Here is a 19,451-nt window from a genome sequence, read left to right on the forward strand (position 1 = left end):
GATGCCAAAATCTCTTCAACATCATCTTCGTCAACTTCCGCAAGCCAAAATCACTTTGTCCTTACTTCATTCACCACAATCAAAACGCTTAAATAGTCTATTTTTACGCTAGGTGTAACATCCTTACGAGCTGTTTTAGGCTTTTCCGATACCTTAGAACTCATCTTGCTAACGGCTGCTCACAGGCACGTGTTTAAGCAATGCCGGCTAGAATGCAGTTCCGGGGGAGGAGCTTGGCTGCTTGGGGTGCGCGCTGCCTTTTTTCTCAACAGTGAAAACACCTGTTAGCGAAAACGGGTAACTAATGTAGGTCTTTCGAAAAGCAGGGGACACCTGTATCTATGGAAAAGAGTACAGTTGACATTTCGGGCAGAGTCCCTTCCTCAGGATTGGAGGAAAAAAAGATGAGGAGTCTGAGTTAGAAAGTTGGGGAGGGGAAGAAGAAACACAAGGTGGTAGGCGAATCTGGGAGGGGGGGAAGGCTGGAGTAAAGAGCTGGGAAGTTGGCGAAAAAGGTACAGGGCTGGAGAAGGGGGAATCTAATAGGAGGGGACATAAGACTGTGGAAGAAAGAAAAGGGGGGAGGAACACCAGGGAGTGCGGGCAAAGAAATAGGGAAATGCTTGGTGGGGGGGGGGGGGGATGGCCATTACTGGAAATTTGAGAAATTAATGTTCACGCCATTAGGTTGGAGGCTACCCAGACGGAATATAAGATGTTGCTTCTCCAACCTGAGTGTGGCCTCATCATGACAGTAGAGGAGGCCATGGATAGATATGGCAGAATGGGAATACTCATTTTGTGTGTGTGTTGCTTGGATTTCCAGCATCTGCAGATTTTCTCGTTTGTGATTGGTAAGTGGCTAATTGATGAGAAAATGCTGCTTGATTCTACTCTCATGGGCATATTCCACAAATGAGTTAGTGACAAAGGTAGATCAATGGGGTGGTGATTAGCTGGCTTCTATTCAGCCAGCTTTATATGGACTGACATATTTTCTGCATTGGTAAATTGGCTTATTATTGTCATGTACTGAGTTGTAATGAAAAACTGTATCCTGTCCTTACAGATCAATTCCTTACAACAATGCATTGAGGTAGTACAGGGTAAAACAATAAGCGTGCAGAATGAAGTGTTATTGTATGGAGAAAGTGCAGCTAGACAGTAAGCTGCAAGGTCATAATCACAGATTGAGAGGTCAAGAGTCTATTGTATTGTTCGAGGGAAACATTCAGTCGTCTCGTATGAGAGGGATAGAAGTTGTCCTTGAGCCTGGTGATATTACTTTCTGAGTTTTTTGTATCTTCTACCTGATGGGAGTAAGAGAAGAAAATGTCTGGGGTGGGTGAGGTCTTTGATTATGTTGTCTGCTTTACTGAGGCAGGGAGAGGTGTAGATAGAGTCCATGGAGGGATGAGTGGTTTTGGTGATATGGTGAGCTGTGTCTACACCATAGCAATTTCTTGCAGTCATGCCAAACCAAGCTGTGATGCATCGAGACAGGATGCTTTCTATGGTGCACCGATTAAAAATCGACAGCCAAAGTGGACGTGTCATTTTAATTTTTCTTTTTTAACCTCCTGAGGAAGTGGAGGCACTGGTGAGGTGTGTTGGAAGTGGTGTCCACATAGCTGGACAGGGCAGGCTATTGGTGATGTTCACTCCTAGGAACATGAAGCTGTCCACTCTCTTGACCTCAGCATCTCTACCAGTCCCTTCCTGAAGCCAATGACCAACTCTTCTATTTTGCTGATATCATGAGAAAGTTTGTTGTCATGACACCATGGCTCTCTTATTTCCTTCCTGTATTCCAACCCCTCATTATTAGAGAGATATCAGCTACAGTGGTGTCACCTGCAAAGTTGCAGAACAGAATCTGGCCATGAAATCATGACTGTACCGGGAATCGTGTAGGAGGTTGAGGATGTAGCCAGCCTTGTGGGTGCCAATGTTGAAAGTAATCATGATGAATGTGTTGCTATCTACCCTTTGTGTTTGTGGTCTGTTGGTCCGGAAGTCAAAGACTAATTTGCACTGGGGGGTGTTGATTCCCATTATCGGACTTTGTGACTGTTTGGGAATAGTTTGTCTAGGATCAGGACTAGTCTGGAGTTTGCCTCTTAAGCACTACATGATTCCAGATAATATCCGCTACCATAGCATTTTATGATAGCCAATGCTTTAAGCCATTTTTGATACGTTGAGTACAGTTAGCTGAAGATTGGCCATTATTTCTGAGCCATAGAACCAGACTCAGTGCCAGATACGTGACTGCTGTGGCTTTCCTCTGCTAGGTTGTCACCCCCAATATTTTGCAAAATAATATACTTAAGGGGAACGGTGACAGAGGTATCCTGCACTGTCTACCTGTGTTTCCTTCTCCTGATGGTCACCCAGTTATCTGTATCCTGCAACTTGGGAATAATTGCATTTACCGTATCCAGGAAATGTGGGGGCTTGTGAAGGTGTGTTTCTCAATGAAAATCTGCATAAAAGCTGCTGAAATCCAGGAGTGATGGGTTATTGCCACTTTCAGTACCTGGTCTCTCCTTGTAAGAAATAATATTGTGTGCCCTATAAAGCTACCAAGGCTCCATCCTTGATTCCAGATTAGTCCTTTTTGCACTCACAATGGACTGGAGGTCATTACTGGACTACTTGCATGACTGTGAGTTGCCAGCCCTAAATGCCACAAATCTAGCCCTCAGATTGTCACAAATTCCCTGGTTCATCCAGGTCTTGGTTTGGGGAGACGTGTTTATGGGTTGCATTTGTCTATGCATGTCCTTATGAAATTGATGTTTCTGGCATATTCATTTAGGTCCACTGATGAATCCGAGAATATTGTCCAGTCTACCTACTCCAAACAGTTCTGAATTTGTTCCTCTGCTTGTCCTTTCCAGTTGTTCTTAATCTTCACCAATACCACGGCCTTTGGTCTCTGTTCGCAAGGGGAAAAAAAAGCCAGGTCGTGGGATTTACCAAAGCGCAGTGAGGGATGGAGTAGTAGGCGTTCTTGATTGTAGTATGGCATTGGGTGAATATGTGTTCTCCAGTGTCACAGGTGATGTGTTGATATCAGAGACTTCTTCAAGCCAGCTGAATTGAAGTCTCCCACCTTGATGTGACAGGCATCCAGGTATGCCATTTTATTCTTGTTGATCATGGTGCTTAGTTTCTCAAGTTTGATAGCTAGTTTCATAGTTTGACATCTGCTTGAGATGAGATGTAGACTGCAGCCAGGAATACACTAGGAAAACTCTCCTGATAGGTAGAGCAGTCGTTCAGAACCAGATATTCCAGGTTGGGGGAGCCTAGGTTTGAATCAAGGTCTTCATATTTGTAAATAAAGGAGGTAAGTGGCCAAGGAATTGTTGATTGTAATGCAGTACCTGTATAACAGGTTTTTGACTGCCAAAACTTTTGAATCTATCCCACTTACCACAAGGGTAATGTCTCCAAGCAACATATTGAGCCCTAAGTTATAAAGATTGTCTTTATCTGTACCTAGACTTCATAATGGTCACTTTTGCTAATATTACTCTTGATGGTTATACATGGGCAACAAGTATATTGATAATATAAGTTTATTCTTTATGTCAGTTCACTCGCCATCTGTTGCAAACACAGTTCAATTGACTTAAAAATTGTTACCTAACAAATGGGTAGACTGGGAAAAATATTGTCATGTCCAAATCTGATTGAAGCTGTGGTCTATCCATTTTTCATCTTTTTCTTAAAAAAACTGCTGAAAGTACTAAGCAGGTCTGGCTACATCTCTTTGAGGAGGAGCAGATTTGATGTCTGAGGTCTGAAGACTCTTTGTTGGAACTGCGAAGGATGAGAGAAGCTTGTTAAATTGCAGGGTAGGTGGGGTGGCGGGGGCAGGAGTCTCAGATATGGTGAAAAAAAAACAAAGTGAACTAGGGGAAAAGCTGTAAGCAAGTTATCTGGTGTTTTGTACTGAATATACTTCTGGACCACAATCATTGCAATTCGCAGCCTGTAATCTCCCTTTGGGAAGTGTGTTTTTGAACTGTCTGAAAAATCTGGCATGCTTACAATCTCCTGAAGGATTTGGCGAACTGAACTCTTGAGAATTCAGATATGGCCATTGCTGGAATGTGGCGTCGGGGCCTAAGCCCGAGACTGAGAAACGAACCAATGATTAACTGGTTTAAGTGCTGAACCAAATTAAAGCGTCAAGGCGGCGGGGGGGTGGGGGTGGGGGGGGGGGCGAACTGGTGTTCAGCTCAATTTTCTGTGTCAGCCAAGTTCCCCAGCTGAACCCATTCTGTTCACCTGTGTTTGACCCGTCTCTCTCTATTCTCACTGCTACTATCAGGCAGATGGTTCGAGAGTTTTGGGTTGACGCCACCATGTTCGGGGGTAATAGTTGCCCTGCAACCGTAAGGTTCCTGGACCAGCTTCACTCGCCTTGGTGCTGAACTGACTCTGCAGTTGTGGCCTGCAGCCATTGGAGTCGTGAACCAGCATCATTCGCTTTGGTGCTGAACTGGCTTTATGGCTGTGGACTCACTTTCTGGGACTTTGTGGTTCATGTTATATGTATTTGTTTACTTTTTTTTATTGTGTGCACAATTTCTTCTTTGTTCACACATCGGATGTTTATCTTTGTGTGGAGCTTTTCATGGATTCGATTGTGTTTCTTTGTTTTGTGGCTGCCTGCAGAAGATGAATCTCAAAGTTGTATATGGTATACTTAGATAATAAATTTACTTTGTACTTTGGTCAGCATTCTTCTCTGTGCTTGCCCCATTGTTATCACTTCAGACATTCCCCCTTTCCCCACCAACCCTGTAGTTCATTAGCTTTTCACTTCTTCCCCATTCTGATAAAGGACCTTTGTTCTGAAACTTAAGAAAAACTTTCTCTTCCCACAAATAGGTCTTGACATGAGTATTTTCAACATTTTCTATATTTAAGATTTTCAGCATCTCCAAGTATTTTTTGGTTTTATTCTGATTCTTTAACAATTGAACAGAACATAATTTTAAAAAAATACTTCACGTTGGCTCACATCTTCTCAATTTCTCATATCTGAATGTTTCTGAGGCATTGAAAATATTATGATATTTTTGCTTTTTGTACTTTAATGCCTAAAATACTTTTAAATGTTAAAGAAAATCTGTTCGACAAGACAAATGGAGATTTCAGAACAAAATTAAACCAATTTAGGTTCTCTTTCAAAAATAAATAATCTCTTCCCGAGTCTTTTGCAGTGTTTTTTCTTAAAGTAATTCCACAAATACTTGCACTTCATACCTTGCAAGTTGATAATGTTTTCTATTTTATTACACTTCCTATACAGTAATATGAAATATTTACTTCTAGTCTGTGTTGTTGCTTGACTGTTAATATTTCTCTCCTGCAGATTAATTACTTCAGTCTTTGGTATTGCAATAAACAGAATCAATCCCGATGGGTGGATCTGGAAAAGCCTATCAAAAAGCAGCTAGATAAATATGCCATTGAACCTACAGTTTACTTTGGTGTGGTTTTCTATGTGCCAACTATTATTCAGCTCCAACAGGAGATTACAAGGTATGCAACCTTTAAGGCTTTGCTCCAAATGTTGCTTGAAGAAAGTGCCTCAATTTGACTTCATGTTAACATTTTAACAATTGATATTGACTCTTTCTTGACTATTGTTGGTTATTCAGTAGGAAAGTCATTGTGTTGTTTGCAATATTTGCAGATTCAAAATTCCAGATAGAATAATTTATAAGGATATAATTAAACATCAAGGTTGGTTTTTCTCTAGAGTGGTTGCATAAAAATTAAGATGGTTACAGGGTAGAGTGATTTCAGTGATATTGTGATACTGTAAAGGAAATTGTATGAGCAAATGAAAGAATAACTTGCAGAGTCATGTTTGTGGGTGAATTGGGCTGAGGAGCTGGCATAGACTGATGAACTATACTGTAATACTATTCAAAGAAAATTTAATTTTGAATGTCGTGTTAACATTACCTGTCCATGTTACCAATGCATTTGGAAGCAAATCTGCCATAATATCTTGAAATTAAGCTTTCATTTTGATGTTACTAAAATTACACAAGCACTAGGTTAACATTTCTTTTGGGTTGTATGATCTCAGCTGATGTTGTAGCCAGGATTATTGGCATTAATATTATTAGGGTAGGAAGAAGAAATGTTTTAACACTGGTTGTAAATGGGAAAGACATTTGTATGAGTATAATGTGAAAGCACAATTGTTTTTGCAGATACCAGTATTATCTTCAACTGAAGAAAGATATTTTAGAAGGTCGCATACCTTGCACATTAGAACAAGGAATTCAGCTTGCTGGTCTAGCTGTACAAGGTAAGAAAAAGTTTGATGTTTCATTGATTCAGAAATCATGGCAGACACTGCATTTTTGTGGATGAATGTACAAAGTTTCTAGTTTTCCTTTGTTTTGGCTAAGTAAATCAAAAGGTTCATGTACATGGACAAATAGTTATGTAGTTAAAGTCTTTGATGTTCTTCCTCATTGACTACATTGTAAGTAGGTACAGGTCTTTTCAAAATTTGTTCCTTCCAAACTGTTCATCTCTACCAGCCAAAACGAAACACTCTTGACTTCTCTTCTCTGGCAAACCACTGCCCATCTCCCAGCCCTTTTCTCTATATTTTTGAACATCTTGCTGTATTCCAAAAGCTGTTTCTATTTTTCCACCCGTACCATAGCACAAAAGTGACTCAAAAAACATAAGTAATCACCTGCATTTTATTTCCCGCCCTTCACTCTTTATAACCGTCTTTCCATGTTTAATCGTGCTACTCAGTTCCACCTCCATCTATTTATCATATCCCTGGCATCTCTTGATCCTTCATTACCTACACTTGACCCAAATTGCAGCTTGGTTCTCAAATTTTCACAACTGCATTTGGCAGTAGCACTTTGAGAAATGATGTTCACCTTCTACATTTCAAGTACAGCATAGAGTATCAATCTGGACACTAAATTCATATCTTGCAAAGTTGCTTCCAGGCCAATCTATTTCCGAGTTCTGCTCCTGAACATGACTTGTGTCTTAATTGAGAGAGATGTCCCTTAGAATTGTTAAGCAATAGCCTGGTGTAATTGTATTCACAGAATCATAGCTTAAATATAATGTACTAGACTCCTGCTCATAGTCCTGGATACAAACTGTCTCACTGGCAGGACAAGAAGAGGTTTCAGAGTGGTATTCGGGGAGAGAGGGTATTACCCTATTGGGTGTCAACATCAAGTCCAAGCCTTCGTAGACTTGTAGCTCAGCTCAAACAAGGACAAGGAAACCTTGTCATATACCACTTCACAGCTTGTGAATCAGTGTTCCTCCAAAATGAATTAAAAATAAATTTAAAAACTTGCGGATGCTGGAAATGCTCATTGGGTCACGTTGCACCTTAAGAAGAGAAACAGATCATGTTCCAGGTCAAAGAAAGCTTTCTAGTTCTGACTGAACTGGAATGTTAAATCTGTTTCTCTTCACAGATGCTGATTGACCTGCTTGAGGATACTCTATATTTTTCTGTTTTTATTTTGAATTTTGCAGCATCTTCAGTTGCTATTTTTTAAGTTTTGATGTTGTTTGGAATTTTGGGTATTAGACAACTATCAGGAAAACGTCTTTTCAGGATGAGCTTTTTTTTTGATTGTTACGTGACCAAATAGGGATAGTCTTGCAGTTTAAATATTCTGTGCTCCATTTTCTCAATCTTAGGTAGACTCTATGTTGTTATTGTTGTGCTGATCGCTGGTAAAGTTGTAATAAGGCCTCTTAAAGATTTTACAAACGAGCAAATGTGTTGTTCTGTAATTCATTTGAATCTAATTTATTTCAGTTTAATGAATTAATGTATTTATTTACATAAATTTGACATAGTACCATAAATATAGAAGTTTGAGTATTTTAGTAAATGGTAATCACTCTATTGCATCCTGGATGCAGTCACCTTATATTGACATTCATTTGTGCAGCTGACTTTATCAGAGAATTAAAATGTTACTTGAACTCATTAGAATTAAATATATCTAATCCATCTCATACACAATGAGTCAGTTTAAATATTTGCACAGAGACTAACTGGACTCTTACATTGAGCTCCAGGGTTTCAGTCAATAATTTGTGGTTTGCATAATAATTGTTTGTGCCTTCACTGGCTCAAGCATCTCATTCTCAGTTAAAATGGAACAGATCTCTATGAAGTCAGATGACTGTCATTCTTGAATTGATTTAAAATAAATACTCATGTTCTGGAAATTTCAAGTCCATTTGTACATGTGAAGCATTTCACTTGTGCAGAAGTGGTCCTGCAGATTTTTAGTTTCTTCAAATACCCCCCTTTAAAACACTGCTAAATACAAAAAGAAGCACTTAGTAGCTTGGCGCTTTTTTTTTTTGAAGGTTTGGCGCTATATTATGTATATTTACCTGTTTATGTAGTAATCTGAAGTATGTTTTCTGTTCTCTTGTTTTCAATTTTATAACTTTACTTTGAAACCACAGATTTACATTATTTCAAGTACAATCTTTTTATTTCTTGCATTAGTAAGTCTCTGGGCGAAGTGTAATTTCAGACACTTTACGGTTGTTCCAAGTCTTTGTTCTGATGTTCTCACTAATTTTTTTTAATGGATTTCATATGCTTGGCTAGGAATACACATTTGATAGTAACGGTTTTTGGTGTTTTTTTTTCCTGTGTAACTGATTTCATTTGATTTTCTTCAGCTGATTTTGGAGACTATGATCAGTATGAATCCCAAGATTTCCTGTACAAATGTGATCTTTTTCCAGTTGTAAGTTCATTTAATACATACTCAAGAACTTTTGAAATGAAAATTGTTGTTTATTCTAAAGAATAATTTAAGATGTCAGAATGGAAATACTTTCCCCATGGACTTTTGACTATCTTTAGATGTTTCTGTGTCAGAGGTTCATGAATATTTAAATTGAAAGGAAATTGAAGTTATTCAAGACAACTATGTTTAGTTTTATTGCTTAAAACAGTAAAGGGACTAAAAATAGTGTATGAACATGGTGATATTTGTCTGGCTCAGTAATTTTCGAAAAGTAGATTTTTATGCTTTTTATAATGAAATTAAACTAAATGAAGTGTTACATCAAAAAGAAAACAAGTAGCAATATAGTATCTTTTTCTTAAAAGCTTATTTTTTGTGTGTGTGTTTTTTTTTAAACCTTGACCCTGCTTCCGAAAGAATTGGATTCAAGATGAGCGAATGCTACAGGATGCAACACAGAAAGTTGCTTCACTATATCAGAAATTCAGGTTAGGCTTTTAAGAATTTTGTTTCTTTTCCACTCACATACTATTGAATTGTTTCGATAGAATGTTGTGGTTATGTATTCAGTCGCCTATACAGCAAGTGTAGTGAACTCTTACTGAAAATTAAGGAATGATTGGATCAAATTAAGGTCATTCAAGCTGTGTTTGTGCACATCAAACAAATGGATTTAGGGCAGCTTTGCTGATGTCTGAGATCAGATAATTATAATCAGCCACCTTAGTTATTGCCTTAATAAAATAAGTAAAATTAAATTAGTTGGCTTATTTTAGTAGCGTAATACTAAAGTGACATCAATTTATGCAAACTTAAAGATGTACTGTATAATAGATTTTGCAATATAAATTAAAATGGCAAGGAACAGTGAATGTAACGTTAGCAAAAGAAGGTAACATTGTAAAACAAGTTTTAAAAGAGTTTAGTGATGTGAACTTTGAATTGTTTCCATTATTAATCTGGATTTTACTTACGAAATTTCAGCGACTGGTGTAATGCACTGAACAGAACTTATTCTTGCTACATTTATTTCTATTCTGCTTTATTTTTAGGGGTCTTACTCCCTCTGACGCGGAATTACTTTATCTTCAGGAGGTAGTGAAAATGGAGGGCTATGGCCATGAAAGCTACACCGCCAAGGTATTAAATAGGAAAAATTGTATTTTAAATCAGGTGCAATGTTACAGTAACAACTTTGTAACTTTCTCAGAATATTGAGTAGTATTTTTGACAGATCCAGGATTGCACGCCCGGATAGCAGCACATAGACTTGAACACTTCAATATTAGCTTGTCAATGCCATTAGGGGTGGTAATAGTTTAGAGTTTCCAGCAAATTGTATCACATCTTTGAAAATATTTTCTAATAAACATCTGTCTTAATGAGGCAAATTAGCAATTCAATGTTTACCAGAGTGGTATAAATGGGTTGGCAATAGATTACTCCTAATATTGGTGGCGGCTAGAAGGAAGGATAATACTTTGCCTTCTCTCTGACAATTTTCTATTAGTTTGATCCACAGAATAAACTTGCAGTATATACTTGGGTTACTTTAAGTTTACATAAACTGGCAATTGCAGAACATCTCCACCTGCTAATTTACAATGTTTAGGACAAGTTGTTTGTAGTAAATTGCTTACTAGATGTGTGGACTAATCTGACTTTAACCATTCTGAGGAGGTAGAAAGATAAGTTGTAAAATTACCCTCTCAAAAAACTTGTCTAGATTTAATGAAATATGTACTAAAGCAGGACAGCTCTATTCTAAATGCTACAAATTCATAAGTTTTAAAATATTAAACAACCTTTTTAGTTAATATCTTAGTTAAAATATAGGGATTTGCATCAGCCATTGGTTTGAGGATTTCAATTTGTTTCATTTGTATTCATCAGGATTTTTAAGGTTACAAGAGAACCACAAGAATTTTTTTTAAATGTTCAATATTTTCCTTTGATCAAATTATAGCCAATAAGTCCAAACATCTGCTTTTGTCTCTTTTTTTTTTGTGAGACATTGAAAATAAAATTGTTTAAAACCAAAAATCCAGTTTATTTTAACAAATTTTAAATCAGAAATAGTTGTCAGCTCACAAAGACATCCTAATGTTATTTCTTTAACTGATAGCATGGTGACTAGCATTTCTGCACATGTCAGCATATAAATCATAATGACTTTGGAATAAGAAGAAAATGAATAAGCCGAAATGTTAAAACTAAGGAATGTGATTATAAAATGTAAAGGAAAATGAGAAAGCAATCTACTTCCAATCACAAAGTACCACAACAAGCTGGGAGAATGTCATATGTTTCTTTCCACTCATTGCTGATAGGGTTATGTTTTAATCATGTGAAATGTAAGTGGAATATCTCTCAGTAAGTATTTACTTCTGATTTCTCCCTTTTTTTTTTGTTTTTAGGACAGCCAAGGAAATGATCTATTAATAGGCACATGTTTGGAAGGCATCTTTATGAAGCACAAAAATGGCAGACTTCCCTCTGTTTTCAAGTAAGGCTTGTCATACCACAGATTTAATGACTAATTTAAAAAGTTATCAAATTACAAGAAAACCCAACACTGGGTTTGAGTGGCATTTCTTAATCGGATAAATGCTAAGTTATTGGCTGCAAATTTACCAATGAATCTACTAATTTGAAGTGCAGCCGTAATTGTTTTCAACAGAAGATTTGTATTACTGTCCAATCTACTATTTTAGCATGTGCTTTTCTTCAGTGTTCCAGAAGCTGTTAATTTGGCAATTTTGTACATAAGATAAAGTTTGCATTTACAACCAAGTTTCTAGTTACAAACTATGTGCACATTGTAACTAGGTGTTTCTGGAAAAGCCAGTTTGAGGGGCAACTCTCATACCTTGGAGAATAAAACATAGGCTATTTTAAATAAGAACTGTTAATGTGTTAATGCAACATGATTTCCACAAGTTAGTCTAAATCATGCAGATTTAGGCAGATGCAAAGTGTACTCAAGTTGAAGTAATTAATTGTACATTGGATAATTTAAAGGGATGTAGTGAGGGGAAAGAGTAGAAGGTTCTGATACCGTTTTCAGAAACAACTCCAGTGTTTTGTGTTTTCCCACAGACCAAGAGGCTGTTGCAGAAATGTAATATTAAAGGAACTTTTAGGTGCCCATGATGCTGTTGTGTAAATGTAGGACTTTCCCAGTAATATTTGGTGGAAGAAGGATTGCAAAAATTGGCAAGAAATGAATAGACAGATGTTAATGGGTATTAAATGGATTTCCAAACGGCATTTGTAAAGCTTTTCATTAGCTACTTGCTTAAGTTGACATATAAATTTGAGGGCAAGTTATGAAATGATTAAGGGGATTGAATAAGCAAAAGGTAACAAAGAATAGGTGTAACGGAATAGTAAATGACACAATGTGATTTGCAGCATTCCTTGCTCAGTATTTATTAATAATTAAATTACAGGATAGAATTTACTAAAGACACAATTGTAAAATTGAGAGAGAAAAGGTGAGGCAAATGAGGTTATCCACTTTGGACCTGAAAATGATAGATCAGAATACTTTTGAAAATCATGGGATTTAGGGGTTAGCCCATTTATAAGTGTAGTGGGTGGACACATGAAAATGAATATATCCAGAAATTTCAAAAACAAGGTTGTCCTAAGGTAAACATCACATATGAGAGTACATTTGTTTCTGAGCAAAATACTATAAGGAAGATATACCAATTGTAATGGTGACGCAGTGTAAATTGCATCATGGAGGGAGAAGATGGCGACACGACACAGCGCGCGCGGCCTCTGCGGTGAATGATATCGGTATTTGTAAGTAGGATGCTGTGCACAATTCGGATTTGACAGAGACAGACGTGAGAAGCATGGAGGAACATCTGGAGTAACCTCTGAAATGCCCGGTTCGCTGCCACTGCTACTGTGCGATAGAGAATCTCCGGAGGAGAAGGCCCCAAATCCTCGACTTTGCCTGTTGCTGGCGGCCAGGGCTGGGGTCGTAGTGCTCGGCCCCAATGATGCTTGGTGTCGGAGGGCTGGTCGGAGGCTCGAAGTTTTCGGACGGACTCAGAGTCGGACTGTGATTGGGTGCTTCCAGGATGCTGCGTCGGCAAGTTTGCAGCACTGAAAGCTCATGGCAGGGAGAATTTTCTTCCTTCTACCGTCTGCGTCAGATAATGGGACTTTCGAGAGATTTTGAGACTTTTTTTTTACCGTGCCCATGGTCTGTTCTCTATTAGATTAGATTAGATTACGGGGACACCCAGTGCTCTTTTATTGTCATTTAGTAAAGCATGCATTAAGAAATGATACAATATTCCTCCAGTGTGATATCACAGAAACAAAGGTCAGACCAAGACTGAAAAACTGACAAAAACCACATAATTATAACATATAGTTACAACAGTGCAAGCAACACCGTAATTTGTTAGAAGAACAGACCATGAGCACAGTAAAAAGTTCAAAGTCTTTCGAAAGTCCCACATCTCACGCAGATGGGAGAAGGAAGAAAACTCTCCTTGCCATACCCGACCACAGCCTGACTCTGAGCTGTCTGAAAACTTGGAGCTCCGACCAGCCCTCCGACACCGAGCACCATCTCTGCCGAACGCTTCGACCCCAGCCCCGGCTGCCAGCAGCAGGCAAAGCCGAGGATTTTGGGGCCTTCCCTCCGGAGATTCTGAATTGCACAGTAGCAGTGGCAGCGAACCAGGCATTTCAGAAGTTACTCCAGATGTTCGTCCGTGCTCTCACAGCTGTCTCCATCAAATCATAATTGTGCACGGCCCCTATTTAACAAATACGGTATCATTTCACTAGAGAGCTGTGCGCGCTGTGTTGCATCACCATCTTCTCCTCCCGCCAAATTACGGTATTGCTTGCACTATTGTAACTAAATGTTATAATTATGTGGTTTTTGTCAGTTTTTCAGTCTTGGTCTGTCTTGTGTTTCTGTGATATCACACTGGAGGAACGTTGTATCATTTCTTAATGCATGCATTAGTAAATGACAATAAAAGAGGACTGCGTGTCCTCACAATCTAATTACAAGGAGGATAATCTGGCTTCTAAGGGACTGGTGCACCTTTATGTGCTTTGTTAGAACACTGTGCTCTGAACATTCTGGCAAAATAGACTGACTTGGAATCGGAATATTGCAAGGTAGTCACAGAACACTTTCTCTGTCCTCCTTCAAAAACATCCTATTGGTAAACCCATTATTACTTAAAAAGAAACCAGGAGGTGAAAAAATAAATGAGTGTAATAATAGTACCTACAGAAACCAAGAACAATTGAAAGTCAGCAAAAGAATTAATTGCTTTATCATTTCATCACTTTTAATAAAATTGAATTCTTACCTACAATTTATATCCTACAGCCATCGGCATCTGAAAGCATGTGGTGCTATTCAGCCCATGTGCCATTTAATAGATATTGAGGTGATGGTATGGATTCAATGGGAACGTCATCCCCCCTTGCTTTACCCCTTCTGAGGTTCTATGGTGATTCAAAACTGCAGACTTTCCAGGGGTGATCCTTTCTTGACATTATTGATTGGTTGATTGAGGTACAGTGCAGAGTAGGCCCACCTCGCCCTTCAAGCTGCACTGCTCAGCAACCCCTTTTTTAACTCTAGCCTCATCACAGGACAATTTCCAATGACCAATTAACCTAACAACTGGTACATCTTTGGGCTGTGAGAGGAAACTGGAGCACCCAGAGAATATACACAAACTCCCTGCAGAAAGAGGCGGGAATTGAACCCAAGGTGCTGGTACTATAAAGTGTTGTGCTAACCACTACGCTACCGTGCCGCCCTTCTGAAGGCAACATTTAAGATGGTTTTTGTTTGATGTCTGCTGCACTATTCCGTTATTGCTGATTTATTATCCCTCTCAACCCTTTGATGCCCTTATTAATCAGGAATCTATCAACCTTTATGCTTTTTTGCTTTATATTCAAATTTGATAGTGATAAAACACTAATAGTTTGTCCTTTTATGTTCTTTGTCATGTATTAGCCAAGACCTTACTGATTTGTGTACATAGATGCAGACATCTAGATCTTTTTTGCATGTCAACATAGTAGCAAGTGATGATTTTGCTGAACTATTAATCTAGAGGCCTTGTCTAATCTGGAGGTGCATCTTGCATGACAGAGAGGTAACTTAAGTTAAATTCAGTTAATGGGAATAAAATGTATTGCCATTCCCATTATAGTACTAGGTTGTTTTGATGAAGAATATTTCACTTGAAATGTTAATATTGTTTGTCTTTCCTTAGATGCTGTCTGAGCTAAGTGTATCCTGCATTTTCTGTTTTTATTTCAGAAGATCTGCAAAAGTTGCCTTCTGGTCATTATCACTGCAGATAGGAAGGAGTAAAAAAAAACCTTTATTTTTTTTCATCAGCCTCATTACCTGTATGCATTTCTCTGTAATAGAGTGACCACTACATGGGCTTCGTAGAAATGGTGTGACGAGAGATTGAGAACATGTTTCTTTATGTTGTGTAGCAGTGCTATATGGGATTGATTTTGAGCATAGGAAAACTGGACATCTAAGCCACTGTTGGTCCACAAGCAACGTATTGCAGATGCTGGAAATATGAAATAAGAATTGAAGCTATCAGAAATGCTCAGGTTAGGAAGCTTCACAAATGCTGTCAATCTGCAATAGCAGGATTGTCAATGGGCTGCCCATTAACCACTGCTGAGCATTGACTTCATTTGTAGTCAGCATTCTCTGGCTGCGATGTGTATCATTTGTTAAAATGGTGTTTGCAAAAAAAAAAAAAAATCCATAACTTCATTATAATTCCTTCCTGGCTTGAAATTGTAATTTATCTTCCTTTTCTTTAGATGGAATGAAATATCCAATATGTCTCACAACAAGTCCTCCTTTGCATTAGAATTGGTAAACAAAGAAGAGACCATCCAGTTCCAAACTGTGAGTGTTCCGAAACTATTCAGTTGCTGTGAACGTGCTATTGCATAGCTGATAAAAATTGTGCCCAATCTTTTGTCTGAAAGTAGCTCATTCTAAGTTATGGTCCAGTGTTGGTATGTTTCATTTCTATAATCTGTTTTAAGAAGCAATCTTACTATTTTCAGATATACCTTTTTAATGTTATTCAAGGCTATCAGTTACTCTGTTACTATGATTCTTTTTATTCTCCGTTGCTTTTTATTGGCTCCTGCTGAGTGTTTAAAAGATCATGATGATTGCAGCCTGCCAAAAAAATTCCAAAAGGCCCTTAGGTCTTTTTAAACCTTGTGCTGCCTCACCACTAAAAGACCTCTCAGCCCACTGAAACTTTCGGAAATTTTTCCATGTATATCTAATCTTTTAATTAGTTATGTTTCCATTTCCTTTCTTAAATATGCTATTCTTTGTGAAAACTTAACACTTAGTGTTATTGTTTTAAATTTTATTCCTACAGGAAGATATAGAAACTTCTAAATATGTTTGGCGAATGTGTGCTGCACGACGCAAGTTTTACAGTATGAATAAAAACTCTAACTTGTGAGTATTGTATCTGTTGAATTGGGACTGCATTCTGTTTCGGCGTGTAATTTTTAACAAAACATATGAAAATTAAAGTAGTTCTAAGGAATTTAATTTGTATTTTTCCCTACTTTTAGAGACTTGCCCAAGTGAAATTTGAAGGAAGCTTTTACCTTTTTCTCCTCATTTCCATTTTGCTCTTTCCTCCTTGTTTGCCTTTTTGCCATTTCTTCTTGTGGCTTTTACCCTTTTCTTTCCAACGTAGTTTTGCCTGATCTACCTTTTTTAGCGTCAGTATTTGTTATGATTAACTTTGTTTCTCTATCGACAAATTCTCTGACCACTCTAATTTTATAATTTAAAATTCTGATTTGTTTAATTATAACTTTATAATTATTACACTGTTAAAATGGGAAGGGGTGTTGGAAGGCTGAATACTCCACTATCTGATCCAAAAGCACTGAATACTGGAAATACTCAGCTTACTTCAAGTTCTTATGAATGGTCCATGGTCCGCAATGGAGATGTGCAAAAGAATGCAGTTGCTGAAATCTTGAGCACTGTGCAAAATGCTGGATGAACTCTGGTTCTGGCAGTGACAATGGAGGGAAATGGACTGTCACTGTTTCAGGTCACGAAACGTTGGGACTGGAATGAAAGAAGAAAGATGGTCAATAGAAAAGGGAGGGGGTCTAGCAAGAGTTGGCAGCTGATAGTTGAATCAAGGTGAGTGGGGGATGGGGGAGAGTGGGAATAGTGCAAGAAGTTGGGTGAAATGACAAAGGTTTGAGGAGGATGGAATCAGATAGGAGAGGATGATGGAGCATGGAATAAATATGATGAGAGGAAATGAAGGGAGGAATATGTAGATGATGGGCACATCGAGATGGCTGCCTCTGCTGCCAAATTGAGACTAGGTGTAGATTATAGGAATAGTACCCTTTATTTTATCTTGGTAGTTTCTAAGCTGATGCATAAAGAACAATTTCTTTTACTTCCACTGACTATTCCCCTCTATCTCTCCCCTCCCACCACCCCAACCTGTTTTGTGTTCTCTTATCCTACTGGCCCCATCACTCACATACAGGTGTCCCCCCACTTTTTGAACGTTCACTTTACGACACCTCGCTGTTACGAAAGACCTACATTAGTTCCCTATTTTCGCTAACAGAAGGTGTTTTCACTGTTACGAAAAAAGCAGTGCGCGATAAAAATCAGCGCGAGAAAAAAAAAAGCACGCGCCCTGAGCAGCCGCTCTCCCTGGGAACTGCATTCTAGCCGGCATTGCTTAAACACGTGCCTGTGAGCACCCATTAGCAAGATGAGTTCTAAAGTATCAGAAAAGCGTAAAAGAGTTCGTAAGAGTGTTGCACTTAGCGTAAAACTAGACATAGCTAAGCATTTCGATGGTGGTGAACGAAGTAAGGACAAAGTGAATTTGGCTTGTGGAAGTTGATGAAGATGTTCAAGAGGTTTTGGCATCCCATGACCAAGAACTGATAGATGAAGAGCTGATGCAATTGGAAGAGGAAAGGATAACAATCAAAACCGAATGCAGTAGATTACGGACCGAAAGTGAAGTCGTCCAGGAACTGAACGTGAAGCAACTATGTGAGATTTTCGCTGCAATGATAAAGTACGACTTTAATTTTGAAAGGGTATGTCAGTTTAGGGCATATTTGCAAGTTGGTTAACAAAGAACTGTATGATAGAAAAATGCGCGAGGCTAAGCAGTCAAGCAAGCCTTCCACATCAGCCACAACTGACGACGAACTTCGACATTGAGGCAGGCAGACACAGAAGAAGATGACCTGCCTGCCCTGATGGAAACAGACAACGATGAGATGATACCCCTGTGTCCCACCACCTCAAACCTCCGGACCACGGACAGATACCGATTCGCGGAGAATGCAGCGGTAGCTGGGAGGCACCCAGCACGTCTTTAAGAAAAAAGCCGGAATAAACAAGCTAATTAATTACGTGCCGGGTGGCACCTAATTAATTAGCTTGTTTATTTTGGCTTTTTTCTTAAAAGATGTGCTGGGTGCATCCTGGCCACCGTTGGACTCCTGCATGCTTCGCGGATCGGTATCAGGTCGCTGCCCGGAGGGTGGGGGCCACGGCACCACCCCAATCTCCGACGACTCAGCCTAACACACCATCATCAGTGTGCTCGGCACTGTCTTCCCAATTCCAGTAAGTGATACTACACTGTACATACATTATTTCTACTTTATATCGGCTGTGTATTTTTAGGTGTTATTTGGTATGATTTGGCAGCTTCATAGCTTAAAGGTTACTGGAGAGCACTTGCGTGAGATTTACTGCGGACAGCGCTTGCGTGAGATTTTCGCTACGGAGAACAGTGCAGGCAATCGTTGTAGAGAAGTATTTCTAATTTATATAGGCTGTGTATTTATCATATTCTTGCTTTTACTATATGTTACTGTTATTTTAGGTTTAATGTGTTATTTGGCATGATTTGGTAGGTTATTTTTGGGTCTGCGAACGCTCACAAAGTTTTCCCATATAAATGGTAATTGCTTCTTCGCTTTACGACATTCCGGTTTCTGAACCGTTTCATAGGAACGCTGTACCTTCAGATGGCAGGGAAACCTGTATTTCTTCATCCAGTTTGTCTCTTCACCTCCTTCTTTATTCCATAGTCCACTGTCATTTTCCATCAGGTTCCATCTTCAATCCTCTGAAATGTCTGCCTATCATCTTCCAGCTTGTATTCCCCCCCCCCTCCCCATTTGTCTACTTCCCTTTCTTACCTGGATTCATCACTTACCAGCTCTTGCTCTACCCCTTGTCCCCACCCTTTTATACTGGCAATATCCCCTTTTCCTTTCCTTATGAAGAGTCTTGACCCAAAACATTGACTGCCACTTCCTTCCATAGATGCTGCTTGACCCACTGAGTCTATCCAGCAGTTGTGTGTTACTCTTTTACCTGAAATGTTCCTTGAGCTGCTGAGAATTTCTAGCATTTTCTGTTGTACTTTCAGATGTCCAACATTTATAATTGTTTTATTTTATGTTAGAAACATAGAAAATAGGTGCAGGAGTAGGCCATTCAGCCCTTCGAGCCTGTGCTGCCATTCAGTATGATCATGGCTGATCATCCAACTC

General features: G+C 38.8%; 1 protein-coding gene across 4 annotated transcripts in view; it reads left to right on the plus strand.

Annotated features, from left to right (window-relative positions):
• Positions 1-19,451, plus strand: part of ptpn21 (protein tyrosine phosphatase non-receptor type 21) — a 70,303-nt gene that overhangs the window by 21,709 nt on the left and 29,143 nt on the right. For all 4 annotated transcript variants that reach the window (XM_072271196.1, XM_072271192.1, XM_072271200.1 and 1 more), the window contains 8 exons: positions 5,396-5,565; positions 6,249-6,346; positions 8,743-8,810; positions 9,231-9,301; positions 9,866-9,953; positions 11,231-11,319; positions 15,672-15,759; positions 16,253-16,335. In XM_072271196.1, coding sequence (XP_072127297.1) covers positions 5,396-5,565; positions 6,249-6,346; positions 8,743-8,810; positions 9,231-9,301; positions 9,866-9,953; positions 11,231-11,319; positions 15,672-15,759; positions 16,253-16,335 — 755 coding nt within the window. The remainder of the gene's footprint in view (positions 1-5,395; positions 5,566-6,248; positions 6,347-8,742; positions 8,811-9,230; positions 9,302-9,865; positions 9,954-11,230; positions 11,320-15,671; positions 15,760-16,252; positions 16,336-19,451) is intronic.

The sequence above is a fragment of the Mobula birostris genome, chromosome 1 (assembly GCF_030028105.1).
Source record: "Mobula birostris isolate sMobBir1 chromosome 1, sMobBir1.hap1, whole genome shotgun sequence".
NCBI classification, from domain to species: Eukaryota; Metazoa; Chordata; class Chondrichthyes; order Myliobatiformes; family Myliobatidae; genus Mobula; species Mobula birostris.